This window comes from Panthera pardus, unplaced genomic scaffold (assembly GCF_024362965.1).
Source record: "Panthera pardus isolate Hobbes unplaced genomic scaffold, ASM2436296v1 HiC_scaffold_15, whole genome shotgun sequence".
In the NCBI taxonomy this organism is placed as follows: Eukaryota; Metazoa; Chordata; class Mammalia; order Carnivora; family Felidae; genus Panthera; species Panthera pardus.
The window spans coordinates 27,653,588-27,680,463 of NW_026526710.1; the positions used below are offsets into that span (position 1 = coordinate 27,653,588).

At 43.4% G+C, this 26,876-nt stretch overlaps 1 protein-coding gene across 10 annotated transcripts in view; it reads right to left on the reverse strand.

The window, feature by feature from the left end:
* Window positions 1-562: 562 nt before the first annotated feature.
* The window catches only part of PIEZO2 (piezo type mechanosensitive ion channel component 2), a 468,071-nt gene continuing 441,757 nt past the window's right edge, over window positions 563-26,876 (reverse strand). For 9 of the 10 annotated variants that reach the window (XM_053902383.1, XM_053902382.1, XM_053902379.1 and 6 more), the window contains 12 exons: window positions 26,516-26,648; window positions 24,185-24,332; window positions 23,872-24,086; window positions 18,093-18,251; window positions 16,225-16,372; window positions 11,034-11,222; window positions 10,607-10,699; window positions 8,865-9,037; window positions 6,894-7,022; window positions 5,609-5,688; window positions 3,246-3,429; window positions 563-2,146 (listed from right to left, as the gene is read on the reverse strand). In XM_053902383.1, coding sequence (XP_053758358.1) covers window positions 1,894-2,146; window positions 3,246-3,429; window positions 5,609-5,688; window positions 6,894-7,022; window positions 8,865-9,037; window positions 10,607-10,699; window positions 11,034-11,222; window positions 16,225-16,372; window positions 18,093-18,251; window positions 23,872-24,086; window positions 24,185-24,332; window positions 26,516-26,648 — 1,904 coding nt within the window. In that variant the 3' untranslated portion in view covers window positions 563-1,893. Of the gene's footprint in view, window positions 2,147-3,245; window positions 3,430-5,608; window positions 5,689-6,893; window positions 7,023-8,864; window positions 9,038-10,606; window positions 10,700-11,033; window positions 11,223-16,224; window positions 16,373-18,092; window positions 18,252-23,871; window positions 24,087-24,184; window positions 24,333-26,515; window positions 26,649-26,876 lie in introns of those variants that run through there. The other variant, XM_053902387.1, reaches the window with a different exon arrangement.

Below are 26,876 nucleotides of genomic sequence, written 5' to 3' on the forward strand. Positions count from 1 at the left end.
TCTATAATCCTTTATTTCTATCTTTTATATTTCCTTCTATACCCCCCCCCCCCCCCCCACACACACACACAGGAAGCTTCTTCTTGAACCCTGGAAATTGCTCTCTTGAAGAGCATTACCATTCTGGTACAGTTTGACTTTCCACTTTCTTCTCGGGAGGATTTCCTACTTCTCCTCTTTCCTAAATGTGTCATAACTTGCTCTCTGGAAATTCCCTTGAGCTGCCCTGTTTTCAAAGAAAGAGTTCACAACCCGGAATACGCACAATGATTCTTCGTGTTGTTGGGAAATCAGAGTGTCGGCCACAGTTTGTGGTCTGAGTTTACTGCTACGACTGGAGGAGCTGATTGCCACAGGGTGGGAAGTACGCTGGCTTTCCCGCCTGAAGAAAAATATGCACCAGTTCTCTAGAAGACACCGAACACCGTCTGATCTCTGTTTTTTTTTTTAAAGCTCCATATTCCCTTACCATGATTTTTTTTAACTCCTTGTACACAGTATTGAAAATAGTAATTTTTTCCTACTTCACGCAAAGGAGGCAGAATGAAGACTATTCTTGAAATGGCTTTGCAAGATGTGCTTTATTTTAAGTCAGTCCTGAACCCAGACTACATAGGATCATTTTTTTGGACATGTTCTAGTCCATTTAATGACTCCTCAGAAACTGTATTTTAATACAGAATGAAAACTACATTTGAATCATAAATTTTCATGCTACATTGTTATTTAATGAAGAGGTTGTATTACCAATAATAATAATTTAAGAAAAGGCCGTTTTTTTTTTATTTCCCCAAGCTCAATATACATATTTCTTCCATAACTATGAACTTAAAAAACCCGTCTCAGATGTAAAAATGTGAATTGGAATATGTAAACTCTTCGATATACCTGAAAAACAGGAAGGAAAATGTCACACACTGGAAAAAACCATTGCCTTAAATCATCGAAATGGGAAAAAGCGTGTTGAGGGATGGGGAAAAAGGTAGAAGGGCGTTCATGACCTCAGTTGGGAAAGAGTTACAGAGTCAGAGATTTCCACACCCAGCTGGGCGCCATTTTCATCCTTCTACTTGGAGCCTGTGTCTGAGGAGGAGCAGAACTCTGAAGCATAACAGCCACCACGGAAGCGAGTCATTTGCTGGGCCTCGACAAAACCGGTGTCCCCATTTTTGTTTTGCTGCTTTTTTTTTTCTTTTTTCCTGAGAAGTCACTGGTGTTTAATGGAAAGATTTTTTTTTTTTTTTTTTTTTTTACACTAGTCTTCAGTTAAGATAAGGCAGTAAGAGTGTCACTAATGTTAACTTTTTGCTTAGAATGAGGCTCGTTCGTCCACTGGTATCTTCATGGGTCTTTGGCTCCCTCTCTTGTTCCCCCCCCCCCCGCCCCCGCCCCAGAAATCTCTTCAGGAGTTTCAGCCTCCTATTGCTGTTGGGTTTTTTTGGGGCGTGCTGAGGCCCATCTGTTCTCCCCACAGCAGCTTCCCCGTTGGCAACAGGGTGAGGCCTACTGAACTAGAGCGTCTCTTCAGGAAGTGTGCGGGCTCCGCACAGAAAACCATGGGCAACTTTCCTTTTCCCTTCTTCTCTCCTGTTTCTCTGAGGGAGGAGACCCATAAATGATTCCTTTGCATCGTCAATCAGAATGCAAGACACTGTTGACTATATCATAAAACAAATAGCCCTGATTTTGGAGAAATGGAATTACAAATAACATTTTCAACAGCGCCTTCATTTACAAGGTAGCTTAGACTGCAGAAGGAAGTCAGCTCCTTTTGACCACCTGTCAGAAGAGAAACCATTTCCATCCAACTAGAAATGCTTAGCTCTTATGAGGATATTGTGCTTTTTTTAAAATTCAAATGTTAATTTGATCTGCAGTCTGTGTCGTAAAGCATCAATTTGTTTTTTCTCTAGTCCATTTGATCATGGTTTCTGGTGAGCGGTACAGGAATATTAATTTGGCATAGAGATCTTCCTCGAGTTCCAGTTCCCCTGTCTCTCGAACTAAAAAAATATCTGTGCACAACTTCAGAATTCGGTCCACATTTGGAAGCTCTTCAAACATGATGGAGTGAGAAATCCCACTGAAGAATTCACGGACAAATTTCCCAATCACAAGGACAACCGAAGCATACAATCCCATGATACTGGGGGGAAAAAAAAAGGTAGCTAGAAATTGTATCTACTAGTTAAACACAGTTAATAGAACACGTCTAAAAGAAAAAAATAACAAAATTTCTCTAGAGTTTTTCCCTTTGGTGAAAACATTTACTCTGTTTATTAAAAAGGTAATTCAGGGGCACCTGGGTGGCTCAGTTGGGTAAGCAGCCAACTTCAGCTCAGGTCATGATCTCGCGGTCTGTGAGTTCAAGCCCCACATAGGGCTCTGTGCTGACAGCTCAGAGCCTGGAGCCTGCTTCCGATTCTGTGTTTCCATCTCTCTCTCTCTGCCCCTTCCCTGCTTGCTCTCTGGCTCTCTCTCTCTCTCTCTCTCAAAAACAACAAACATTAAAAAAATTTTTTTTTTAAAAAGGTAATTCATATTCCTTGTGTAAACACACTTTATACATTACAGTGCTGTAAGACTTGAAAAATAAAAGTTTCAAAAAAATCTCAATTCTGGAAACAACCAATGCTAGTAGTCTCATGCATGAACTTCAGGGGGTTTTACTGCAAATATTATATAAAGAAACCACATAATATACTTGATAGAAATGCAATTGTACTATATATACTTTTCTGCACCAGCTATTTATTTTAATGCTATAATTCTGCATAGACATTGACTTCTTAACAGACTTTCATGTCTTGTAGGGGATGCATGTGTCTTAGAATGTAAGCATCAGAACACGGTGAAATGATAGCATCAGACCATTTTGGACATTGGACCATGCCCAAAATTGCGATGCTTGACTGAGCATCTGCTCAGGTCAGAAGGCAATCTATACGGAAAAGAGATAACCCTACACCAATTTCTAAGTTTAAACATTGAATTACATCAAACGTAACAGGAAGACGTGGAGTCAAGAAACCAGAAATAAGACTTCTAGTTCTGTCCTTAATGGTGTTATTCACCCCAGGCATTTTGACTTCTTTGGGATTCTGGTTCTTGAAGGGCCAATGATCTATGAATTTTAACACTGCAGCTGTTAAGTTCAAGAATTTTAGGAAGGTACAAAGCTTCCCGTCAACTTTATATGACACAGAAGTAGGCTCTTGTGACTGCTAACTGAAATGCGTCCTTACCCATAGCCAGCCAGGAACCCCAGACTGGGCGGGCTGACTTTGTCATTGAAGACCACCAGTTCCAAGGCCTGAGCGTGCTGATTGTATATTCTGTTTCCAGTCAAGTTGAGAACCCACCACTCACTGTTAGATTTAGTTGTATTGTCTCTGGACAAAATGATGGTGATATTCATGAAGTTATTTTCTGCAAGACGAGAAAAATGAAACCAAGTTAGCATAAGCATATTAAGATTCAATGCATGCAAACAATTGTCAGATGGCAGAACCTGATTACCACTATCCGTAGCGTGTGATGCCAGGATGAGTAGGGCACATGCTAACAGTGTGAGTGGAGAAAGAAAAGTGGGCCGCAGGTGTGCATAAGGTTTCTTCTTGTCACTAAAGAGGACGCTCACTGTTGCTAAGTGAGCATGGCAGCCATATCACAGGGAGAGAGTGAAGACCCACGTGATATATACATGAGTATATATGTGAGTATCACACGTGCTTAATATACGTGAGTATATTTCTTTGCTAATAATTCCAAGCAACTAGTTAGACATTTAAAAACCCAAATCACTGACTTTTTATTGACTTGACTAATCCAATCATATTACTAGCATTTATTGAGTGTCTTCTGGGAGGAAGGCCCTCTGTTAGGTGATCAGGGGTTACAGAGTTGAATACAGCACAATTCCATATCTCAATGGGAACAGGCCATGTACATGAGCACAACTTATGGGCACGTGGCAACCACTATTAGACCTGTGCTGACAAGGAGAGAATAATTCTGGTTGGTAGGATCCATGAGGGCTTCCCAGATGAGACGACTTCTGAGTTGAATTTTGCTGAGAACATCAGTAAACTGGAGATGGAGAGGGAGAGGAGGTTATTTCAGGAAGGATTGATGGCATGAAGCTCAGGAAAGTTCTGAAAACCCATGATGTGTGGTTAATGATTGCTTGTGTTGGAGCTTAGGGTGAATATAAAACAGTAAAAGGGCCAACAGAAAGCTTGGAGTTCTCTGTGTAGGCCTTTCTAAGAAAATACCACCACTGCCAATGATAATACGGCCTCCACTGAGAATCATGGTGGTGGACTATAAACTCTGTGAGGGTGGGGGCCGTGGCTGCATTATTTCCTGCTAAATTCCTAGATCAAAGGAATCTAGGACAGTGTGTGGCAATGTAAGTCTATTGGATGGATGGATGGATGGATGGATGGAGCGTGAGGCAGGAGACTCATAAAGATAAAGAAACCCCTCCTCAAGAAGAATGTGAACCACTGAGAATGCTCAGGAAGAAAAAGAACCTTGGTTCTGAAGTCTAGAGAGTTCTGAAGGGGGACATCTGGCCCATGTTTGGATCTAGTTTGTCCACGTACTGGTTGTATAACCTTTGCTGAGTAATTCACACACTGGGCCTTGGTTCCCCCTTTGTAAACTGGTGATAACCACCAACGTATGCTAAATAGGCCTTATGGTAAAGATCAGAGAGAACTCAGTAAAGCTAATCAGAGAAGTTGTTGTGTTGGCAGGACCTGAGAACACCAAGACCTGTGGTGTGGGGAAGGGGGACTTCACAGGCTGAACCTCATGAGGAAGAAATGCATAGAGATGTGGGGGCCCACCCACACTTGTCTTCGGAACCTCTATGCTGCCTCTACTTCTTGAGATCTCCATGGGGGCGTCTACCTGTTTGCCTACGCAATCCCCATCTTTCCAGCTAAACATGAGCCATGTAGAACCTCGTCTCCAGTGCCTGGCATACTGCCTGGTGACAATGAGCAACCCATGTTGGCAAAGGAATGAATGTGACTTGGATATATACTGCACTGTCCTTCTACTTTTACCATCCACACCCATCTGTTCTGGTCCAGGCAACTGATGAAGTCAAACAATGCTTCATAATTAATGCTTAAGAATTCCAAAGCATCATCTTACTACCATCTCTGTTATTTGGGGTAAATACAGTCCCTAGAGACTACTGTTGATACTTAACGACCCTTGGGCTGAATCACGCACATTTCCTGCTACCTTTATATTGCTCTTATTGTGGGGCCTTCATATTTAATACTGCATGAGGCCATTTTCTGCCCAAGATATGGATGCTAATAGAAACAAGTAAACAGACTAAGGCACTAAATGTGGATTTAAGCCCATCAAGTTCTATATCAATGAAAACAATGAAGAATATGGCTTCTGGTGACTGACTGATTCCTTCTGGCTGTGGAACGCAGCTGGGAGTCTCATGCTTCCTATAAGCTCTGTCTCACAGAGACAGAAAACTGGAAAGAAGCTCAAGAAAGGTTGAAAATGCAAACTGTAGAAGTTGAATAAAAGAAGGTTAAAAAAAAGTTCTGAAACAATTCCTTCTCAGCCTTACCAGACAAAAGTTGCTTTATAGGTTTTGAATTCGAATCACTAGGTGCTTTCACGTAATATGGGTAGATCTTTTCTATAGTCCTGTATGTTAAAAAAAAAAAAAAAAGGAGGGGAAGCGTAATTAAGTTTTAGTTGTTTTACCCACATAAAATTGATTTTTTTGTTGCTACTTTGACCTCATATCAAACGATAATGGTGAATCTTTGTATATGTATACAATGTGATGTCATCGCAATTTATGGGTTCCGTTATAACTAGAATTCTCTGAAGCCAAAAAAATTTTACCTGTTTCTATTCGAATACTCAAGTAAACTCTGTACATGAGCAGTTTATGACTTGAAAACTGCTACAGAGATTTTCCATGTCTGTGACTGTTTCTGAAGCAAGGGACTGTTTTCTTGCTAGGATCTAGGTCTGTACTCTCTCTCTCTCTAGATATATCTATAATCAAGTGGACGGCATGAATCTATCTAGGACAAGACTGAGGCTTGAGGGGAGAACTAGTGGCCTGGACCTAACCCTCCCTCTGCCAAGGACAAGCTAAGTGACCTGAGCAGGTCGCTGTGTCTTTCTAGGCCTGCCTGTTCTCTCATGAAATAATGGGGGAGGAACTGACAGTCATTGAGGTTCCTTCAACTTTAGTGATTAACAAAGGCTGTCGTAGGAAGCACGTCTGAGGACTGCATCATGGCGGCTTATATTCACTGCATTAAAGTGGGGCCAAGGCAGACTGGAGGTCAGAACTAGGCATTGGCTGGTGGACGTCTGGAATACTTCATTTAGTGGTTTTGCACCAATAGCATTTTTTTCCCCCTCCTGCTTAGAATCTAGACATCACAGCTTATATCTGTTTGAAGTGGAGTACTTACATGGCAGGAGAATATATTAAGATGTATATTCCCGCCTCCCCCACCCCCCCCCCCCCCCCGCAAATTTCCTTTTACCCCTTATCTTCCCCTCATCTCCCATCCATTCAATGACCCCAGGCCAGGAGCAATAGTAGAAGAGGGGTATCCCAGGGGCTTAATCTGGCTTTTGGTGATTATGGTCAGATAAGAGCAAAGTTTGCTGCCCAGGAACAAGGTCAGTACTCCCAGGGCTAGGTGGACAGAGTACCGGGGGAGGAAAACAGAGCTGCCTTAACGTAACACAATGAGGCCTCCAAGTAGAGATTCACTTGAGTTACTGAAGAAAGTTGCATTTCTGGTATACGTGAGTTTGCAGATGCAGATTTTGTACCAGATATATCCATCTATTAAAGCTAATTAACAGGAGCAATCACTTACACCGGTGTTCTTGAACTTTCCGTGTTGTTGCCGGCTATCATTTTAGCTATATGCTCTCGTGTGGTATTTTTAAGAGGAAAAGAAAGCTTATCGGTTGCAATTTCTGCCTTTGCACCCAAACTCATGTTTCTGTGAAGAGAAATAAAAAGGCTCAATGTCAGTGATTACTTGGAAGTCTAGAAGAGACGTTCAAAAATTCACTTGACTCTTCATTTTATTAATCTCACCAAGTCTTCCTTGGATCCACAACTGTCACCCCCAACCTTTTCTGTCCACCTCACCTTTACGTCCAGCTTCTTAGACAACCAAGTTAGTAAAGCCCGGGGAGGCCACAAACACCTTTAAAACAGATGGCAGGTGAGAGGGCAGAGTCTGTTGACTAGAAGAGAAACCGTCTTGATGCTCTGATAATGAGTTTCTGAAACACTTTTTTTTTATTAATCTAGTGAGGTTAGTCTCCATGGTGACTAATAGAATCCATGCTTTTAAAAGAATGTTCCATCAAGAGTTGATCTTTAATGTTGTTATTATTTATTATTATTATTTTGGTAGGTCTTCAAAGAAAAGGCTAGAAAGTGAATTTTGGCAGTACAGAATTTCATGTGAGGAATTTAGGATGTTCTAAAGGAGAAAATAAGATGAAAGAAAGAGTTCTTTCAATTCTGAACAGCGCCCTTTCAGATATTTCTTTACTGTTTCTTTGTAAATTCACTTTAGATTGGAGAAGCCTTCTTCTGTACCTATCATAATTCTTTCTTAATTTTATCCTAGAAGCCAGGAACCATGAACCCGATGAACCTATCACTTGAATGCTGGCATAGAATCCTGGATCACAAGACTATGACAAATACAAACAAACAGACACTAAGCCAACCAACTAGTGTATTGTGTTGAGGTTCCCCGATTGCTTCACTAGCACATTGGGCTTCTGAATGCAAGAACTTTTCTTAAGACACGCTCATGAATGGATAAGGAAGATGTGTGGGGGGGGTGTGTGTGTGTGGAATATTACTCAGCGGTGAAAAGGAATGAAATCTGGTCATTTGCACAGACACGGATGGAGCTAGAGAGTATTATGTTAAGCAAAATAAGTCTGTCAGAGAAAGAAAAATACCATATGATTTCGCTCATGTGCAGGATTTAAGAAACAAAACAAGTGAGCAAAGGGGAAAAAAAGAGAGAGGCAAACCGGGAAAGGGACTCTTAACCACAGAGAACAAACCGACGGTTACCAGAGGGGAGGTGGGTGGGGGGATGGGGGAAATAGGTGATGGGGATTAAGGAGGGCACTTGTGAGGTGCACCGGGTGTTGGATGGAAGTGAAGAATCCCTATGCTGTACAGCTGAAACTAATATTACGCTGCGCGTTAACTAACTGAATTTAAATACAAACTTAACACAGATCAACAAGTGCAGTAGTGGCCACGTGCTGGCCATGGGCCCAGGTTAGGTGAGAAGGAATCTCTCTCAGCTCTCCCCATCTTGGGACTCCCAGGCTGCTCTCACATCTCCTGCTTAGAGAAAAGATCTGACAGGACCTCCCTACGTCGGAGGGATTCGAGTGAGAATTCGGGTTCCCGAGACTGCCAATTCTTGATTGCTCAGACCAAATCTTAGATCAGGGAAATCTTACAATCATCCAGACCATTTCATTTTATAAGTCATGACACTTTTTCTTTTTGCTTTACCTCTCTCTCTCTCTCATTCACAAAACTCACTGCCAGCCTCTCTTTAAAAACTGGAGTAGAAAAAAGGAAAACTAAGAAGTTCTTATTTTTGTCAGAGATTCCTAGGCAAACTGTTATTTAGTAAACGCAGATGTTAGCTGTAGCATCGAATGAATGTTCCCAAAGTGTAATGTCAGCTATAAACCACATCCATCGACTTTTTCTTTACTTCTATCCACCCACCCCCACCCCGAGTTTAGATTGGGGGGAAAGGGGAAATTATGCATGGAAATACAGTAACTACCTCTGAATACTCCATGAAAAAACAACAGAGAAGCTACTATTGGGGTCCATGAGTTCGCTTATCATTTTCTGCTTACTGGGAGGGCTGATGGTCCACAAAGAATTTGAGTTTCCTTCCAGTTCTGCTACAGTTATGTCTTCTTTTTCATAATTTTCCAGAAATTGCATAGCACCCTGTATGCGCACAAATACACATGCATAAATAGATCATATATATGGTGATGTACAAATAAAATAAAAAAAAAATGTTTGTTTATTTTTGAGAGAGAGACACAGCGTGAGCAGGGGAGGGGCAGAGAGAGAGGAAGACAGAATCTGAAGCAGGCTCCAGGCTCCGAGCTGTCAGCACAGAGCCCGACGTGGGGCTCGAACCCACCAACTTTGAGATCATAACCTGAGCCGAAGTCAGAGGCCCAACCGACTGAGCCACCCATGTGCCCCCTGTGGTGATGTACAAATACAGTGATTACTCTTCTTTGTAACTGGCTACATGAAGGGGAATTCTTAGTAAGGAAGGGCAATTTTTACAGTGCACGGTCTTCATGCTCTATCGCACTATTCTGTTCCCCTCCCCACAGGGATGGGCAGCCCGAGTGCCGTGGAGCAATCTTGGTGATGTTGCCGCACCAATACAGCTATGGGATCATCCCAACTCATCAATAAAGAAAAAACAAATGACTTGGTGTCATTTTCCTCCCCATTAAGAAGGAAATGTATCAACTATTGGGGTGTTCCCTCTCACCACCCAGTCAAATTTAATTCACCCACAATATCCTGGTCCCGTCTCACAGCTGCACATCCCTCAAGATTAGTTTTGGCAGTGTGCATTAGAGGCTGATAATTTTATAAAGGAGATAAGCATCTGTGTGCCTAATCATTTTCTTTAAATACAAAGTATTATTTGTAAAGCAAATTTTAATTCTGAAAGCTCGATTTATCATGTGATTAAAAGTTTGTAAGATAAGGAAGAGAATACATGAGCCACAACTTTACCACCAGGGCATCACCGCTGTGATATATGGTAGGACATGTAGATTTCATTTGTTTTAATTTAAAAAATAGGAATGTGTGTCCTTTTTCACTTAGGTTTTATCTTGAGAAATGTTCACGCCATGCAGAGTCTCTGCAATGACTATTTTGTATTATGAAAGACGCTGCTCGGAAAATATTCAGACGACATAGCACGTAAATAAAATGCAAAGCGGTGGTCCCCTTCTCCCACGCCGACCGCCCTAGGGAAGCCAGTGCCTATCAAATTCACTTGATACATTTGCCATAACTTATTTAACCGGTCCCTAGTTATGAAGCCCTCAGTGGCTTCCAGCTTTTACTAATGCAGAGAATGCCAGCACAAGCAAGGGCCTTCATAGAGCTTTTCCAACGTTTTGAATGACTCCCTTAATATAGATTCTCAGATTAGACCTACCCATCAAAGGGGTCAGTATCTACTACGATTAAAAAAAAAATTAAAAATATGAAAGAGGACCTACATCTGTTAAGCTTACATTAAAATGTCCTGAATTACAATTATGTTTATTAACACATATCCAACGATACGGACATAATGGCTCAGAGTATCGAAGGGGCCAGTGGCCAGAAATGCGCTGCGAACCCCTGGTAACCCCTGACAAGTCCCTGCCACCACCACAGGCCACGACAGAGGAGTGAACAAAATGACAAGCAGTAAGCTCACCTTTCGTCTAGAAAGGTCTTCACAGAGATCTACTACATGCATTTACTTACAGTGTCCCTAGAAAAAGCTTTCATAAACTTATTAAACTTGGGCTGATCCATAACTTTCAACTGGCTTTGCTGTGCACTCATTGTGAAAATAGGCTGGAAAACAAAGAAACAAGGTGCCGTTAGCCCTCCAAGGCCCGTCTCTGCGTCCTGGGTTAAAAGAACAATACTTCCGCCGCGTTATCGCCCCCCCGGGCACCCGAGGGCAGCTGGCCTCAGAGATCTCTTTTTGAAGTGATTACCCAACCAGAACAAAACGATTCTTTCACTGTCTTCGGTGCTTTACTTATCTCATACATCACGTATTTGCTGACCAGCCGAAATGTAGGGAGGAATGTGGAGCACCAAAGCTAACTCCACATCCTGTGGCTGTTTATTGGGAAAGGCGCCGGCAGGTGAGTGAGCCCTGGGGGAGGTGCACAGCGGTTACCTGGTACCCTCCCAGGGTGATTGTGACCGAGACGTCCAGGGGCTGGTTGATGACCCCCGCCACAGATTTGATCAAGGACATGAAGAGAAGGGGAAACCAGACAATGCAGATGAGCAGAACGATGATCATGCCTCCCATGCCATACTTCACCACTTTCTTCTTCTTCTGCCCCCGGGGCTGCGGGTATCTCTGCAACAGAGGGGTCACACCGGGCTCAGGCTTCTGGCCCCGAGAAGCAGGCGGGGTCTGGGTCGGGGAGGAGGGGTGCGCGCTCTTGCCGTGGGACCCGACTGAATCCTGATTCTGCTCAGTTCGCTCAGGTCACTCTATGAAATTAAGTAGTGATGTGAAGCTCTAATGAGCACCCAACACGTCCCCACGGTGGTGCCACGAGGGACCAATGGACCCGAGGGACTTTCTCCTTAAAACTGTGTTGGTTTTGGCTGGTGATGAACCTATAGACCGATGGATCAAATACCGCTGAACAAAGCCTCTGCTTTCAAGGGATCATGTGGGAGAAAGACATTTTACTGCAAATTCCTGAATATTCCAAAGCTGTGCCTATCAACCACCTGCTCTTGGTGGGTGGAAAAAAGTTTCTCACTTCATTCATGACACACGTTGTCAGAAGGCAGTGTGGTTCAAGCCCTGCAATAAGATCTATACGATCAGAAGAGCCCTCTCTCTCGGCCGCCAGGACTCCACGCGGGTCCTCAGCGGGGGCTGTGCTGAACAGCAGGAACTGGGGGTGGTGGCAGAAGTGTGCGTCACGTGAGGGACCTGCTCTCTCCTACAAAAGCAGTGCGTTTGGTAGGGATGGGATCACTTCCATCAGCTTTGTTAGGGACCCACCAAGCACTGCTCCTAAGCAAGGCACAAGGAGCCAGCTTTGCTGTCCGGAATCAAAAGGGCTTCAGATATGCACGTGTAATCCTGGCTTAAATGTTGCTTCTCCGTGACCTTTTTGCCTTCCAGGGTCACCCCCTGAAGCTGGGCTGCACACACAATATGGGGGTTACCCCCACTCCCCAGCCTGGCTGTGAGATTTATCCTGGGGGGCACAATCCCTCAGGAGGCAGCCATTCATTTCACTAGAGGTGAGGTAAGGAAAACTCATCCACATTCTGCCTGCAGGCGCTGAGCTCATGTGACAAGCGACAAACAAGGACAGAGGTCTGGGAGCCAGCACTGCTACAATGGCTCTATGGGCCCTGGCCGTCCGTGATTGCTGAAGTCAGGCCTGGAAGTATAGGGCGGGGGCTGGACGGGGGGGCACGGGAGCCAGTATGGGCAGCATTATGGATTCTGTGCTCAGGAGATAGTGCCTCTCAGTGGCTGTGCTCCGAGTTAGGGCATGATGTTCAGATCCAGCACTGTATTTCGGTATCTTTGCGCTGGAATTCGAGGCCACTGATTACAATTTTCTATTGCGAAAGAAAAACTGCAGTATCGGAGAATTTCAGATATATATTCACACACACACAGGCTTGCTTTTTCATCTTTTTCTCCGGGAGGCAAGTTTAGACAAGCGGCCTCTCATCCTCACGCAGGAGCGCTCAGGCATAAGGTGGCGAAGTGTTTTGTTGGTTCAAGACTTTTCTCTGCTAAGAACAGCCTGGGTCTCTTCTGACTGTAGTGGTGCCATATCGGTTCCTCTCCTGGAGGCCACCCTTTGAGGCTCACTGCTAAAATCCCCAGAACCTCCCCCTCCGTTCTCCCCCTTCTCCTGCTCAGCCCCGGGGCAGGACACGGCCAGGACCTTTGGACCTCTCTCTAACTCTGAGGCTACTTCCCCCTTCACCTTTCAAAGGGACCGTCCCCTTCCTGTCCTGCACTGCCTGTCACCCCTTTCTTGGGTAAGTCAATGCTCTTCTGGGTCTCCCAGTTTGCATAACCTTCCAGGCTACATTTCCAATCAGCTTCCTAAAGTGTTTTGGGACGTGGCTGCCTGGAAATCATTGGAAACGAGGACTGGGACCCAGTGGCCTGCATTTGTGTGTGCTCCTGTGCCAACACTCTGCCTTTTAGGAAATTGTTCTGGCTTCATAAAGTGTGTTCATAAAGGCCCTGGAGCACAGCACATTCGACTTGGAAGAATCCCCAAGAAAAGTTACTTAAATTTTTTCTTTTAACATTTATTTACTTTTGAGAGACAGAGTAAGAGCAGGGGAGGGGAAGAGAGAGAGGGAGACACAGAATTTGAAGCAGGCTGCAGGCTCCGAGCCGTGGGCACAGAGCCCGACACGGGGCCCGAACTCACAAACCGCCAGATCATGACCTGAGCCGAAGTCGGACACTTAACCGAATGAGCCACCCAGGTGCCCCATGAAAATTTACTTTTAAAAGCAGCTTACTCTTCTGCTTTATACTGGACAAGAGACGGTCACTGGTAACGTTTCTGTCTCTGATGGGATGGAGTAAAAACGTGTGCCAGATTCGCTTGGACTCCCCTGACACTGACCTCCCACACACCTAAGTTTCTTAGCAAATTGTACTATGTGTGATTTAAAAGGCTCTTATTCTGAAATAGCCAGTGACTAAGCATAAGATAGAAGTGTATATTTAAGTAGAGGTGATGCATGTATCACCAAAGGTGATACACTGAAATGAGGCTTTTTATTTCTTGAAGATAAAATGACAACAATAATCGTAAACACTTTGTGGGGAGGAATGCTTCGTGTTCTAGGGCACAGCAAACCCTGTCCTTCACAAGGATGACGGGCAATGGCTGTGACTTCCTCACTAGAGTATTATTAAGAAGGTTGTCGGGGCGCCTGGGTGGCTCAGTCAGTTAAGCATCTGACTTCAGCTCAGGTCACGATCTCACGGTTTGTGGGTTCGAGCCCTGCGTCGGGCTCTGTGCTGACAGCTCGGAGCCTGGAGCCTGCTTCAGATTCTGTGTCTCCCTCTCTCTCTCTCTGCCCCAACCCCGCTCACGCTCTGCCTCTTTCTCTCTCTCAAAAATGAATAAACATTAAAAAAAAAAACTTGAAAAAAAAAAGATGGTTGTCACCTGTTGGCTCAAAGGCAGTGAAAAGCTTGTAAGAGCTAACAAATGGGGCAGACACAGCTGCTCCCATGAAAGGTGGCCCTGTGTCGATGTGGGACAGTAACGCGAGCTCTGATTCAGAAACCCCCACCTGAGGACTCCCCTCCCATTCATCCAGAGGAAGTAGTATCTCACGGTTTCCAGTGCTCAGTGGACAGGCTCTGGGTTTTAGGATGCCGTCCTTCCCTCCTGCTGTCAACTTCATGCGGAAGCCAGGCTATGTGGTGTGCAGTCGGCTCACCACATCTTTCCCCAGCTTCCCGTAGGATGGCCACTCCTCTTTGCCACTACTAACTTATTCACCCACGTCTCTGGTCCCACGCTTCCCGAGGCCCCCACCCAGACCTTTATCCTTTGGCTTCGATGCTAAGAATTTCTCTTTTTCTTTTTTTCTACTGTTCTTTTCCTTGCCATCTACAGAGGTTCAGATCCTCTCTATTCCGAAATTACCCTCTCCACTTGCCTGTCTCTTGAACCGCTTCTCTCTCGGGCCTTTCTCTGGCCTGTGCCTGCTCCCTCTGGAACAGCAGCCACAGGATGACCCTGGGCAAGTCTGTCCAGCGACATGCAGCCCAAACTGCCGACCCGCAGAATTGTGAGCAAAGAAAATGGTTGTGATTTTTTAAAGTTTATTTATTTTGAGAGACAGAGCACGAGCAGGGGAGGAACAGAGAGAACAGGGGACAGAGGACCTGAAGTGGGCTCTGTGCTGACAGCAGGGAGCCCAATGTGGGGCTTGAACCCACATGACCTGAGCCGAAGTCAGAGGCTCAACCAACTGAGCCACCCAAGTGCCCCCAAAACGGTGGTTATTTTTAAACCACTAAATTTGATGTAGTTTGATAAGCAGCAATAGACAACTGATATGATAAACTGCTGAATGAATAGATCTAGGACCTACGCTTCCCAGCACAGAGGTTTCGGGATGTAAGTTCTCCTCTGTGTGACGGTGTGTATGTGGACACCTCTGGGCAGCGGCCACCTCCTGAGGCAGCCAGTCTGTGATGGGGTAGCTTCGACTGTTAGGAAGTTCTTCAGATGCCACTGAAGCTTACTAGAGCTTTTGCCAACCTGTCTCAACTCTGTTATCTTGCATCTTCCAGACAAATTCAAACTTTCCCCCTATTTCCCACTATTTCAAGTAGTTAAGAGCAGCTATTACCTTTGCTTCCTTCCATTTGTTTTTCTACTTCCGACAGAACAATGCTTGGTTCTTCCCGCTTTTCTTCATTGGTCACGATTTCTGGATGCTTTATCGCCATGACTGTTACCTTCAGAGTCCCTTTGGTAGAATATCTGCCATATTCTGTCATTTTATCAGCTTCTCTGCTCCTTACAAATGAGGACAAGCTAGCAGATTTTAAGTTTACTGCCAGCCCTGTCTCCTTTACTCTCACAAACCCCACAAATACAGGAGCCGCAGGTCAGTGGGACCCGTGATTATGAAACTGGAACTCCAAGAAGCAGCAGCAGAACATACTAGAAATTATATACACTGGAGGGAACTTTTTCAAGGAGGGTATTATCAAGAAGAGAGAAAAAAAAGGGATACTTTCTACCACCTCAGCCAATGCTTGTTGAGCATTTCCACTGCTGTTATGACTCCTGTTTCTGACGTTAAGCTTTTGCAAAAAATCCAATAAATAACAGTAATTGTAACTGTATTCAAACTTTAATATTCAACTTAACAGAATAAGCAAATATTTGCACTTCGATTTCCTTTGCACAAGGAAGTTATATTGTCCCGTCGCTCATCAAAGAGTGAATCAGAGGGTGAGCCTGAGTCCAAGCCACCTGACCCCACTTTTCTCCATCCTACCACATTCCCTTCTGCTCCCAAATGAGCCATTTAAGAATTATGGGGTCACAGAGCAATATATCATTTCTTCTTTTAAAAATAACTACAATATAGGCTGGCCAAAGAAGAACACATCTGGATGCCATTGCTGACTAAGGCAGCAGTGAGTCCAAAATTCCCAAGTCCACTGGGGTGGAAACCAATGGGACAGTCACAGGTCCTCACCATCTTTGCCCCCTGCCTCCATGTATTTGGCCACAAAGCTTGCAGAGATTCACATGAATCTTATACCCGGCCTGGATGGAAGGGAAACGAAAAGGGGTAAGGCATTTTTATTGGCTTACTTTTTCAGACTCCCGCCAACACTTCAGGATGAATATGTGAGCGTAGATGTCCTCCACACAGATCCAGCTGGAGAGGCTCAAGGTCGTGTCTGTCCACACCCAGTCCATCACAGCCCTCAGCTCAGTCAGAAAGGGAACGAGGCGGAACCTGCCAGAAACCACATCTTGCTAGAGAGGCAGTTGTGGGGTGGCCCCCGTCATCCTCCCAACCCCGGGAGCTCATGTAGTTCCTTATCGTTTTAGCCCCTATGACTTGGGAAAAATTCTCAAGGTGACCCTTATGGTAACATTAACTTGGAATACAACTGCTTCTCATCTTAAGTCAATGTATGAATTAGTATTTTCCATTCTTTTTTCTATTTTTTCTTTTTGCTGATGGTCTTAACAAATTAGGATTGCCTTTTAAATAAGTTTGAAGGTGTCCTCTCCCATGTCTGTCATCAAAGTCTTGTGGTTCTCATTGCCCAGATCTTTTCATTTCTTCGGTTAAATTTATTTCTAAGTATTTCATTGTTTTTGGTGCTATTATGAATGGGATAGTTTTCTTTATTTTTTTTTTCTGATGTTTTGTTTTTAGCGTATGGAAACACCATTGATTTCTGCATGTTGGTTTTATGTCCTGCAACTTTACGATGAATTCATTGATTACTTACAACCGTGTTTAGGTTGATTCTTTAGGACTTTCTACATTTAAGGTAATATCTTCTGCAAAAAGACCCATCATTTTACATTTTAAAACGTGTATGTGTTTATGTTATGAGAATCTGTTGGTCACGGGATTATTGAGTACTGGGGTTTTGTTGTTGAATGAGCTAGGAAAAGTTGTACACCTGATACGTGAAAGCTGAGGGGAGATGAGAGAGGTCAGAGGGAGCAGGACATGGGGTTGGGGGCACACAGTAGACTTAGTAGATGGTGGACTGAGTAGCTGCCTCAGGTTAATAAGATTCTGGCCTTACGTTCTCATATTTGGGAATGGGTTGGCGTGGGCTCCTCTCTGGCCTAGGAACTATTCCCTGTTTCTTGACTAACACAGAGCTTCTCCCAGCTGGAGACCTAGGTTCACCTTAGGCTCTTCAGAGCAGCTTGGGTTATACTCGGAAATTCTCCCCTAGGCCACTCAGCTCTGCCAAGTGAACACTAATCCAGCCCATTGAAGAAATATCAGGCCATACACAGAGAACACCTAAGTGACTGACCGAGCACACTCAACACCTCTTCTGTGACTAAGTCACCTGTTTCCAGGTCTGGTACAACCAAGGAGCCAGCGGTGCCATGAGCAGCCTCACCTTCCGGGCTGTGGTATGATCTTCATTGGAACAGAGAGGAGATACTACCAATGAAATTCTTACACGGAAGAGCCGATAGGCCTTGTCTAGTAGCTAACTTACTACCAGGGACAAGCAAGTCATGTGGCATTCAGGTTGACGTTAGGTGGAATAAATGGCCCTCTTCAATGGAGGAACTCATTGTATACACAAAATTCCAAGGGGATCTTCAAATAGTACAAATGCCGAATTTCTGTTCCATTGTGCCCAGAAATACATTAATACCTAAGGATTGTGTATCCCTGGTTTTCATCCTGAAATGTTAGCACAGTAATTATGCAGGATCCAGTAATAGAAAATTAACCCATGTGGCTAATTCTAGAACACTACGCTGACCAGGTGTGTGGCAACTACACCTAGAAAGGCTATTTCAAGAGGCGTATCTGTCTTTTGCCAAAAGTCGTAAGAGTTCTGTGATGATCTAAATTGCCACATCAGCCTTTTTTCACCTTCCTGTTTCTTCCCAAGGAAACAAGTGCCTTTCTATTGCCAGCCTCCCCTCTGTGAGTGACTGTGACAACGCAGAGTGTCCTTCCTTACCCTTGAAACAAGAAGAGGTTGACATAATTGTAGCTCTTGGTGAGGAAGTTTCCAAGGACTCGCGTTGGGTAGCCGCAACGGATTTGGTAGGCAGACAACCCAAAGTAAACACATTTCACAAAGTACCAAAGCTGAGCGACCAGGTTCTGGCTGAATTTCCTAAAGCGCAAAAACATAAAAGTGAAATAATGGAATATTCTTCTGGTATAAGAGCATACCAGTTTAGGATTCAAAAAAAAAAAAAGTCGAATTGCCCCTCTGGCAGGTAGAGCCAGTTCAGTCAATTGTAAGGAATTTTCTGCACCTAGTAGTAGATCACTTCGAAGGCAAACAGTAGGGTAAGAAAGTCTAATAATTAAAAAAAATTCTACGAATGGTGCCTCCAATGTGTTAGTGCATAATTCAGTTGTTTAGGCCATGAATAAACTAATTTCTTTTTAAGCGAATTTACTAATGAACATTTTCTCACAATGTGAAAGATGCTGCTACCGTGATCCAAATTAAAGTTCATCAAAAAGATGTATTTTTTTTTTTTTTTACTTCAAAGGACCTGTCATTTGGAAGGTGTAGGAGGAGGTATCCTGAGGAATGAATCCCCCCCATTTTTGCTATCCATCTATAAAGGCAGGTCGTGGATTAACAAAGTTTCAACACCCTTGGTTCCAGTTGCGTTTATAACCTATTGCGTTTGTTCCTCAAGCCATCATGCTCAAGACGTCTGTCTTCATTTGAAGACTTTCCCTAGCTCTGAAAATCTATGATTCCATGATCTAACATTCTTTTCTCCAATGACATCTTCAGCAGTGGAAATGCTAGTCCCTTTTGCCAAGACTTCTGTACCATCTTCCCTGGGTTTCAAGTTAAGAGCAACACTTAAAGCTTCCTCTTTATTCCTCTTTATTTTATGTTTCAGATTCGTCGTCTTAACTTTTAATTCTGACATTAGAAGAAGACATGTTATTTTTTTTTAAACTGAAAATACTATTTAGTTGACCAGATCTAAGAACCAGCTGGGGATGCACTGGCCTATGTATCTCAGAGACCTAGGGACCTCTACGTGGATCTCAACAACTGGAAATCTTAAAAGTAGTTCTTAGAAGTGTCTTCCCCTGTAGAGAAACCAGCTTTGGTATTTCAGGTCCTAATGTGTTAAATACACTTGACCATGATCTAGCACTTGACAAGTTATTAATAAACATATCAGAACTTTACAGAGAGCCAATATCAACTATTCCTTCCCTTTCCCTTTCTAGGGACTGTCTCTATTGGTGTAATAGTAAGAAAGAACATTCTTTCAGCTTTCCAGGGAAATGTCCTTGGATTTTACCAATAATTTATATGAAAACTGCATGAGGAAAAATTGTTATCTATCAAAATTATAATCAAAATTACAAAACTGTGGGGCGCCTAGGTGGTTGAGTTGGTTGAGCGTCCGACTTCGGCTTTGGTCATGATCTCACAGCTTGTGAGTTCGAGCCCCACATCGGGCTCTGTGCTGACAGCTCAGAGCCTGGAGCCTGCTTCGGATTCTGTGTCTCCCTCTCTCTCTGCCTCTAACCCACTCTCATCCTGTCTCTGTCTCTCTTAAAAATAAATAAACATTAAAAAAAAAAAGGTTATAAAACTGTGTTGTCTTCCATCCCTTATAAAAGGACCAACCCATGTTGTGATGAGTACCGGGTGTTGTATGTAAATTTCAAAATCACCAAATCATACATTTGAAACTAATATTACACTGTATGTTATGTTAACTAACTGGAATTTAAATAAAAACTTGAAAAAATAAATGAGCATTTCCCTTCCTTCAACCTTAAAGTGAATCAACTTGGAATAAGTTAATCAGTAAGTAATCCTGTTAAATCTAATAGGAACATTAAGGCTGTCCCACAGTGAAGGACTTTTTCTTTTGGTGGTCTCTCCATGCTTTATTACTAGCAGCTGGAGGTATGCCTTACTCACTAATCTGTCCCCCATGGCACCAGCCACACAGCACTTTGTAGACTATAGGCAACCACTGAAAGTTTGTGGACTAAATAAATCACGTGCCCACGCACAGAAAAAATCACTTATCAGATGAATTATTTAAAATATTGGAGTTTCCTGATGCTGAATATTATAACTGGTAGCCATAATTTTTTTTTTCTGTATAGTTTCAACTCCTAATCTGTTCCTTCTCTTATTCTTTTCCTGTTTTGAAAAGGATTTAGATAACATAACTATTAATGACTGCTTTCTTTTGCACAGTAATGAGTAAAATTTTTAGCAACAATATCTGGAGGAGGAAAAATGAATCTGGGATGTTAACAAGTGATGGCAGCATGGCTTGAAATGACATGAAATTATATTGTCACTGACATGCTGACAATGTAGACTCAAGGCTCACCAGTCCTAATATATCTTGAATCAAATGTCCAAAAATAAAGATAGGGTAATCCATTGCACTAGGAATGACCATTAGGTGAGGCTCAAAAGTGAGATCCAATGAGACAGAAATGATCTCTGTGGCCATTTTTTTTCTTTTTGGTAATATTTATAGCAGCTTTATTTGTAATTGCCAAAGAACTATAAACAACCCCAATGTCCTTCAACTTTTGTATATTTAAACACTCTTTGGTACATTTACATGATAGAATACTACTGACCAACAAAAAATAATTAAGTACTGATACATGCAACAACATGGATGAATGTCAAATATATTATGCCAAGTGAAAAAAGCCAGCCTTAGAAGCCATAGGATGTGTGATCCATTTAAATGACATTCTGAGAAAGGCAAAATTGTAGGGACAGAAAATGGATGTACCAGAAGCTAGAGGTGAGGGATAAGCCTCTGTCTACAAAGGGCATAGGAGATTTTATATATAACATTACATAATATATATAATATAATTATACTAATTATACTAATATAATATAACATTATATTAGTCTTAGGTGTGCAGCTATGGGCATAGTGTTAGTATTTATCATAGTGCCTCAATCTCTGGAATCCCGTCATGTGGTCCTTCCCAGATGGGGATAGGTCTCTGCTTTATTCACGTTAGTGTTATGCCCCTTTTCACCTGGTCTACTGCCCTGGAAATAGCAGGTACTCAATAAATGAGAAACCGAGTTGAAGTTTTCATTAATTCAGGTATTATAACAAACATTCCAGCTCTATTCGGTTTGCAAGGTATTGTTGCTTAATCCCCAGAACCTGTGAATATACTACCTTTCATTTTTTTAAAAAAAAATTTGTTTATTTAACATTGATTCATTTTTGAGAGACAGAACATGAGTAGGGGAGGGGCAGAGAGACAAGGAGACACAGAATCTGAGGCAGGCTCCAGGCTCTGAGCTGTCAGCACAGAGCCCGATGTGGGGCTCAAGCTCACCAACTGTGAGATGATGACCTGAGCTGAAGTAGGACACTTAACCAACTGAGCCACCCAGGTGCCCCTGTTAACTTTCAAAGAAAATGAAGGCTTTATAGTTGAGATTAGATTAAGGACCTTGAAGTAGGGAGATCGCCTAGGTTATCCAGGTGGGCTGAATCTAATCAATGAGCTCTTAATGGAAGAAATCTTTCTCAGCTGCGGTCAGAGGGAACCATGATGGTGGAGGAAGGGAAAGAGTGAAGTAATGAGAAGAGGACTCCACTCACTGATGTTGGCTTTGAAGACTGAGGCCGGGCCATGAGCCAAGGAAGGCTAGCACCTCAAGAAGCTAGAAAAGGCGAGGAAAGGGATTCTCCCCTAGAGCCTTTAGAAAGGAATGCAGCCCTGCCTACCCCTTGATTTTAGTCCAGCATAAGATGATAAATTCATTCTGTTTTAAGCCCTAAGTTTGTGGCAATTTGTTACAGCATCAATTGGAAACTCATACCAGCAGGAATAACCCAACTATTTGGTAATTTGATCCTGCTGAAGGATTCTCCATGGCTTCTCCATTGCCCTATTTCTGGAAACACCAGTCTCTATGAACTTTTCTATCAGGACACGGCAACATCCATGCTCTGGAACTCTGTTCTGGGGATGGAAAAATCAAATCCTTTTCACAACTGCACAACGAATTGTAGGTTGTATTATTTCAAGAAATCTGCTTGGTAGTGAGCACCCCCCCATGGGAGGTGGGGTGTAGCATACAGTAGGGTCAAGAGGTCTGTGATTGGGATCTGGTCTCACCACTAGCCAACTGAGTGACTTTGGGGACACCACTCTTCTGTATGGGTTTTACCTATCTTCATCTGTGAAGTTAGCAGGTCTAGAAAGCTTTTTAAGGTCCCTTTCATCTCTGAAATTAAGAGTTTCTAGGAAGGCTGGTGGAGAATGCCCATTGATGCTCTTAAATGTCACAGAAATAACATTCATCATCTAACTACCATGGCTTTTGAATGTGGTTTACTTCTCTGAGTTGATATGTATATAGAATTATTTATAGAGAAAAGCGCATTTATTTCACTTTAAAGACTAACAAATAAGATCCACAATGTCCTTACAAAGTATTTTAACAAAATACTAGTATTTTAACAAAAAGCTTGCCTTAATCTGAATTATTTTTATCAGCTGAGATATGTTTACTCTCCCCATACGCAGTAAAGTGTGAAGGACTTATTTGGCTGTTGGTATTTTTCTGGGTAACAATTCTTTATTTACTTAGTTTTACTTCAGACTCATGGGAAATATCCTAACTCCATTTTTGCTTTTACAATATTTGCATTGCCACCAAAATCAAAAGGTCACAGCCTAACCATCCAGGTGAGAGTAGACAGGTAGCTGAAGCATTGTCAGGAGAGAGTTGAATTTCCTCGTTAAGAATGCCATTTGAGTCAAGTTATGAACCACATAAGTGAGAGCAGTTTCATTACTTTCTAGTCACTCTTCGGGAAACGGCACTGGCCAGCCAGATTGCCATGTTATTCACAAGGCTTGGCCACGAATGACCCTTGAGGTATGATAAAAAGATCAGTTTCTTGTAAAACATGAAGACTTTTAATGATATGTTCATTAAAAAGATCATTCCTATTACATTATATGGGTGCTTCCATGTCCCCTTCTGTTCACCCTTTGTTCCCATAATCTCCTATTTATAGCAGTCTCCCTTGTTTCTCTTTCATTCATTGGCGCATCCATTTGTTCACGCGTTTGGCACCGACTCGGTCCCAAGTAGTGTTTCTGGTGGAAGCAACCTGGGAAATCTAAAGGGTGAGGAGGAAGAGTGGGTTGGAGGCAGGAGAGAAGGGCAGTGAACAAGGTCCCATGAGGTGTAGGAGGACATGGCGCCCTCAATATGACTGGACCTTAGAGCTCAAGGAGACGGGGAAAGGCAGCAGACAGCCACCTCCAAGGATCTCACTGGCCCTTTCCCCATTGAACTTTAGGCTGCTCTTTTTATGTCCCACTTTCTCATAGGACATAGTCTGAGAGCCTCTCATTCTCTTAGCAGTGCCTGTAAGACCATCTCTGGTTCATCTCTGTCTACTAAGGGGTAGAGACAATCACAATGGAAGGCCTCCGGTTTTCTCAGATCGCCAAGGTCGTCACTTCTCCCACCCTGAAAAACCCGATTTTTATGAATGCGTATGAACACACAATGAAAATGTGTTTGAGGAATCAGTTCACGTTTTGAGCCACACTGAATTTGATAGTGATGAAGATCTCTGACTTTTCCAACCCATGGTGCTGTTCGGCCATGCCTCTGCCTGTACCTGGTGATTTTGTTGTGGTGATGTGTGTGGCATGATAACCTCCTGGAACAGATTTGCGTTAAAGTGGGAGCATGCCTCCGGCTTCCACCTTACCTCTCAGTCACACCCGGCAAGATGAAGAACATCCAGAAGTGAATTCCAAACACAAGAATGACCTGGAAAATGACCTTTCCCAGGACGGTCTTCCTGAGGTATAGTGCTCGGTCCACGACCATGGTTCCAAACTGAATTAGGACCATCACCAAAAAAGGCCCAGGGACCTGGTCCTCTGACAGCGAAGAGGTGATGTCTGCTGCTGCTGAGTGTTTCTGGGAAGGAAACAACAGGTTTAGGCACGAGTGGCACTTCACAGGACAGCATCGCTCTTACTCGTGAGAAGTGTGGTGGCCTTCACCCCCCAACCTACCCCAAAGGCCCAGAAGCCAAAGACGATGATGACAAAGTCAACAGTGTCAGCCAGGAACATGAGCACATACACATCGGTCACAGCACTGTAGTCTGGATGGATGAGGTTGTAGAAGAACTGTCTGATGGGCACATATATTTGCAAAGTCCTGCAAAACAGAGACCCCCAGCACTTGCTTCAGGAGGGCAGGATGGGAGGGATGACCGGGTATTTCCATCATTCCATTCCTCCGTATCCCTCTCTCCCAGCAGGTCACACCTCCCTTTTCAGCCTCAGCAGAGCCCGGTGTGGGGTGGGGAGGCTTCTGCTCTAATGGCAAGTGCAGACACATTCAAGTGCCTTCCTTGGCACTCTGCCTCCTTGTGCTGATGAGACCACAGGCCTCCTCTGTTGTTCGAAGCACAAGAGAATGGTCGAAAGCCCCAGAAATGAGGTGTTGGGTTTGTCACCTGATTCAATTACTCCCTGCCTGTGAGCCCCTGAGCATGCTACTTACTTCTCTGTGTTTTTGTTTCCTCTGTTGTAAAACCCCACAGGGCTGGGGTGAGAATTAGATGGGACTACATAACGGTGCTTAGACCTGGAGTCTGACCTGAGCACCCTGTACACATGAGGTAGCCCCTGCTCCTCCCCTTTATGGGTCCTGTGCCCCTTCTGATTCCTACATAGTGCCCTGGGCTTTTGACTACACCTTGTTCTGTCCAGCCTCTGCTCTGTCTTCCTTGTTTTCTGGGTTCTTCCTTCAATTCAAGGCCATGTTCACATTGGATGGCCCTCCTGGTCTCAGAGGCCACATTCAAGGCCAGTCTTGCCGAACCTCCTCCGTTCCCATTGCTTGTCTGCTGCCTGTCAAGGTCCCTGGCACTGGAGGAGGGGCTCATGCATTTTGCTGGAGACCAGCTGTGTGCCAGTGAACCTCAGTTTCCCCTCTCCAGGATGAGAGTGTTTCTCTAACCTTCCAACTTTGACATCATACACCTCTCTGTCTAGGTGGGATTTAGCATGATGATGCTTGGAAATACATACTGTGAATCCTTGAAATTATTTATTCTATTCAAATAGGAAAACTATGTTTATAAATGTAATGGATATAAAAATGAATCACACTGAAAAGTGATTTTTAAAAACAATACATTACCTCACACAAAAAGACAGAAAAATAACATGTTGGTGAGGAAGTGGAGAGAAGGGAACCCTCGTGCACAGTTGGTGGGAATGCAAATTGGTGCAGTCGCTGTGGAAAACAGTATGAAGTCTCCCCTCCAAAATTAAAAAACAGAACTACAATATGATACACCAATTCTACTTCTGGGTATTTATCTGAAGGAAATGAAAACACTAACTCAAAAAGATCTCTGCACACCAGGTTCAGTGCAGCATTATTTATCATAGCCAACTCATGGCCCCCAAGTGTCCCTCAATGGATGAATGGATAAAAAAAAAAGTGTGTGTGTGTGTGTGTGTGTGTGTGTGTGTTTGCACAGTGGTATATAATGAAGTATATATATTATTGGGATGAATACATACACACACACACACACACAAACACACACACATGGAACAAGTCTGAGAAAGTCAAATAACGTATGATATCACTAATACGTGGAATCTAAAAAAAGAAAAAAGAAGAACCCACACTCAGAGATACAGAGAACAAACAGGTGATTGCCATGAGGGAGGGTTGGGCAAAAGGGTGAAGGGGGTCAAAGCATACAAAGTTCCAGTTATAAAGTTAGTCCTGGGTGCACAGCATGGTGACTGCAGTTAATAATCCTGCACTTTACATTTCATTAAAAAAATTTTTTTTAAGTTTGTTTATTTTGAGAGACAGAGAGAGCAGAGGAGGGGCAGAGAGAGAGAGGGAGAGAGAGAAACCCAAGCAGGCTCCATGCTGTCAGCGAGGAGCCCGATGTGGGGCCTGAACTCATGAGCCGTGAGATCATGACCTGAGCCAAAACCAAGAGTCAGACGCTTAACCAACTGAGCCACCCAGGTGCCCCGTGTACTTCACATTACAAAGCTGCTAGGAGAGTAATCTTAAAAGGTCTCATCATAAGAAAAACTCTGTAACTACAGGTGGTGATGAATGTTGACTATTGTGATCATCCCACAACGTATACATCTATCAAATCATTATATTGTATGCCTGAACTTAATTTATACGTCAATTACATCTCCATTAAGAACAATACAATAACAAGTCATTTCCTTATGTTTGTGATATGAGAGGTAACTTCTCTGCTCTGCACCCCTGGTTTATATGAAATAATTGATATCAGCTCCCTGACCCTAAAATAAAACACCCCACACCAAGTGTCTTCATGGACTCACTTCTTTATGGTAAATGCTTTTGCTTTGATTAAATGTTCTTGAAGCTTTTCCATATAAAGTTCCCTTTTACTTTTCTGCTTGATACTCAAAACACTGCTTCCTTTTTGACTGCTGTTTCGGGTGCTTGTGCTGCCTGGAGACAGAAAAAAAACCAAGATGTGCTGAGTTACAGGTTTGTTGACATAAACACCACAGAAGCCCCTGGAACCCACAGAGCAGAGGATGGCTTGAAGCAGATTGAGAGGGTGACTATATACTATGGACTGTAAGAATAGTGACTGGGGATTTGCAATCTGCAGTTTCAACTCTGCCTCCACAGTGAAATGTATTTGGGTTTCTACACCCAACACTGGCTCCTTCT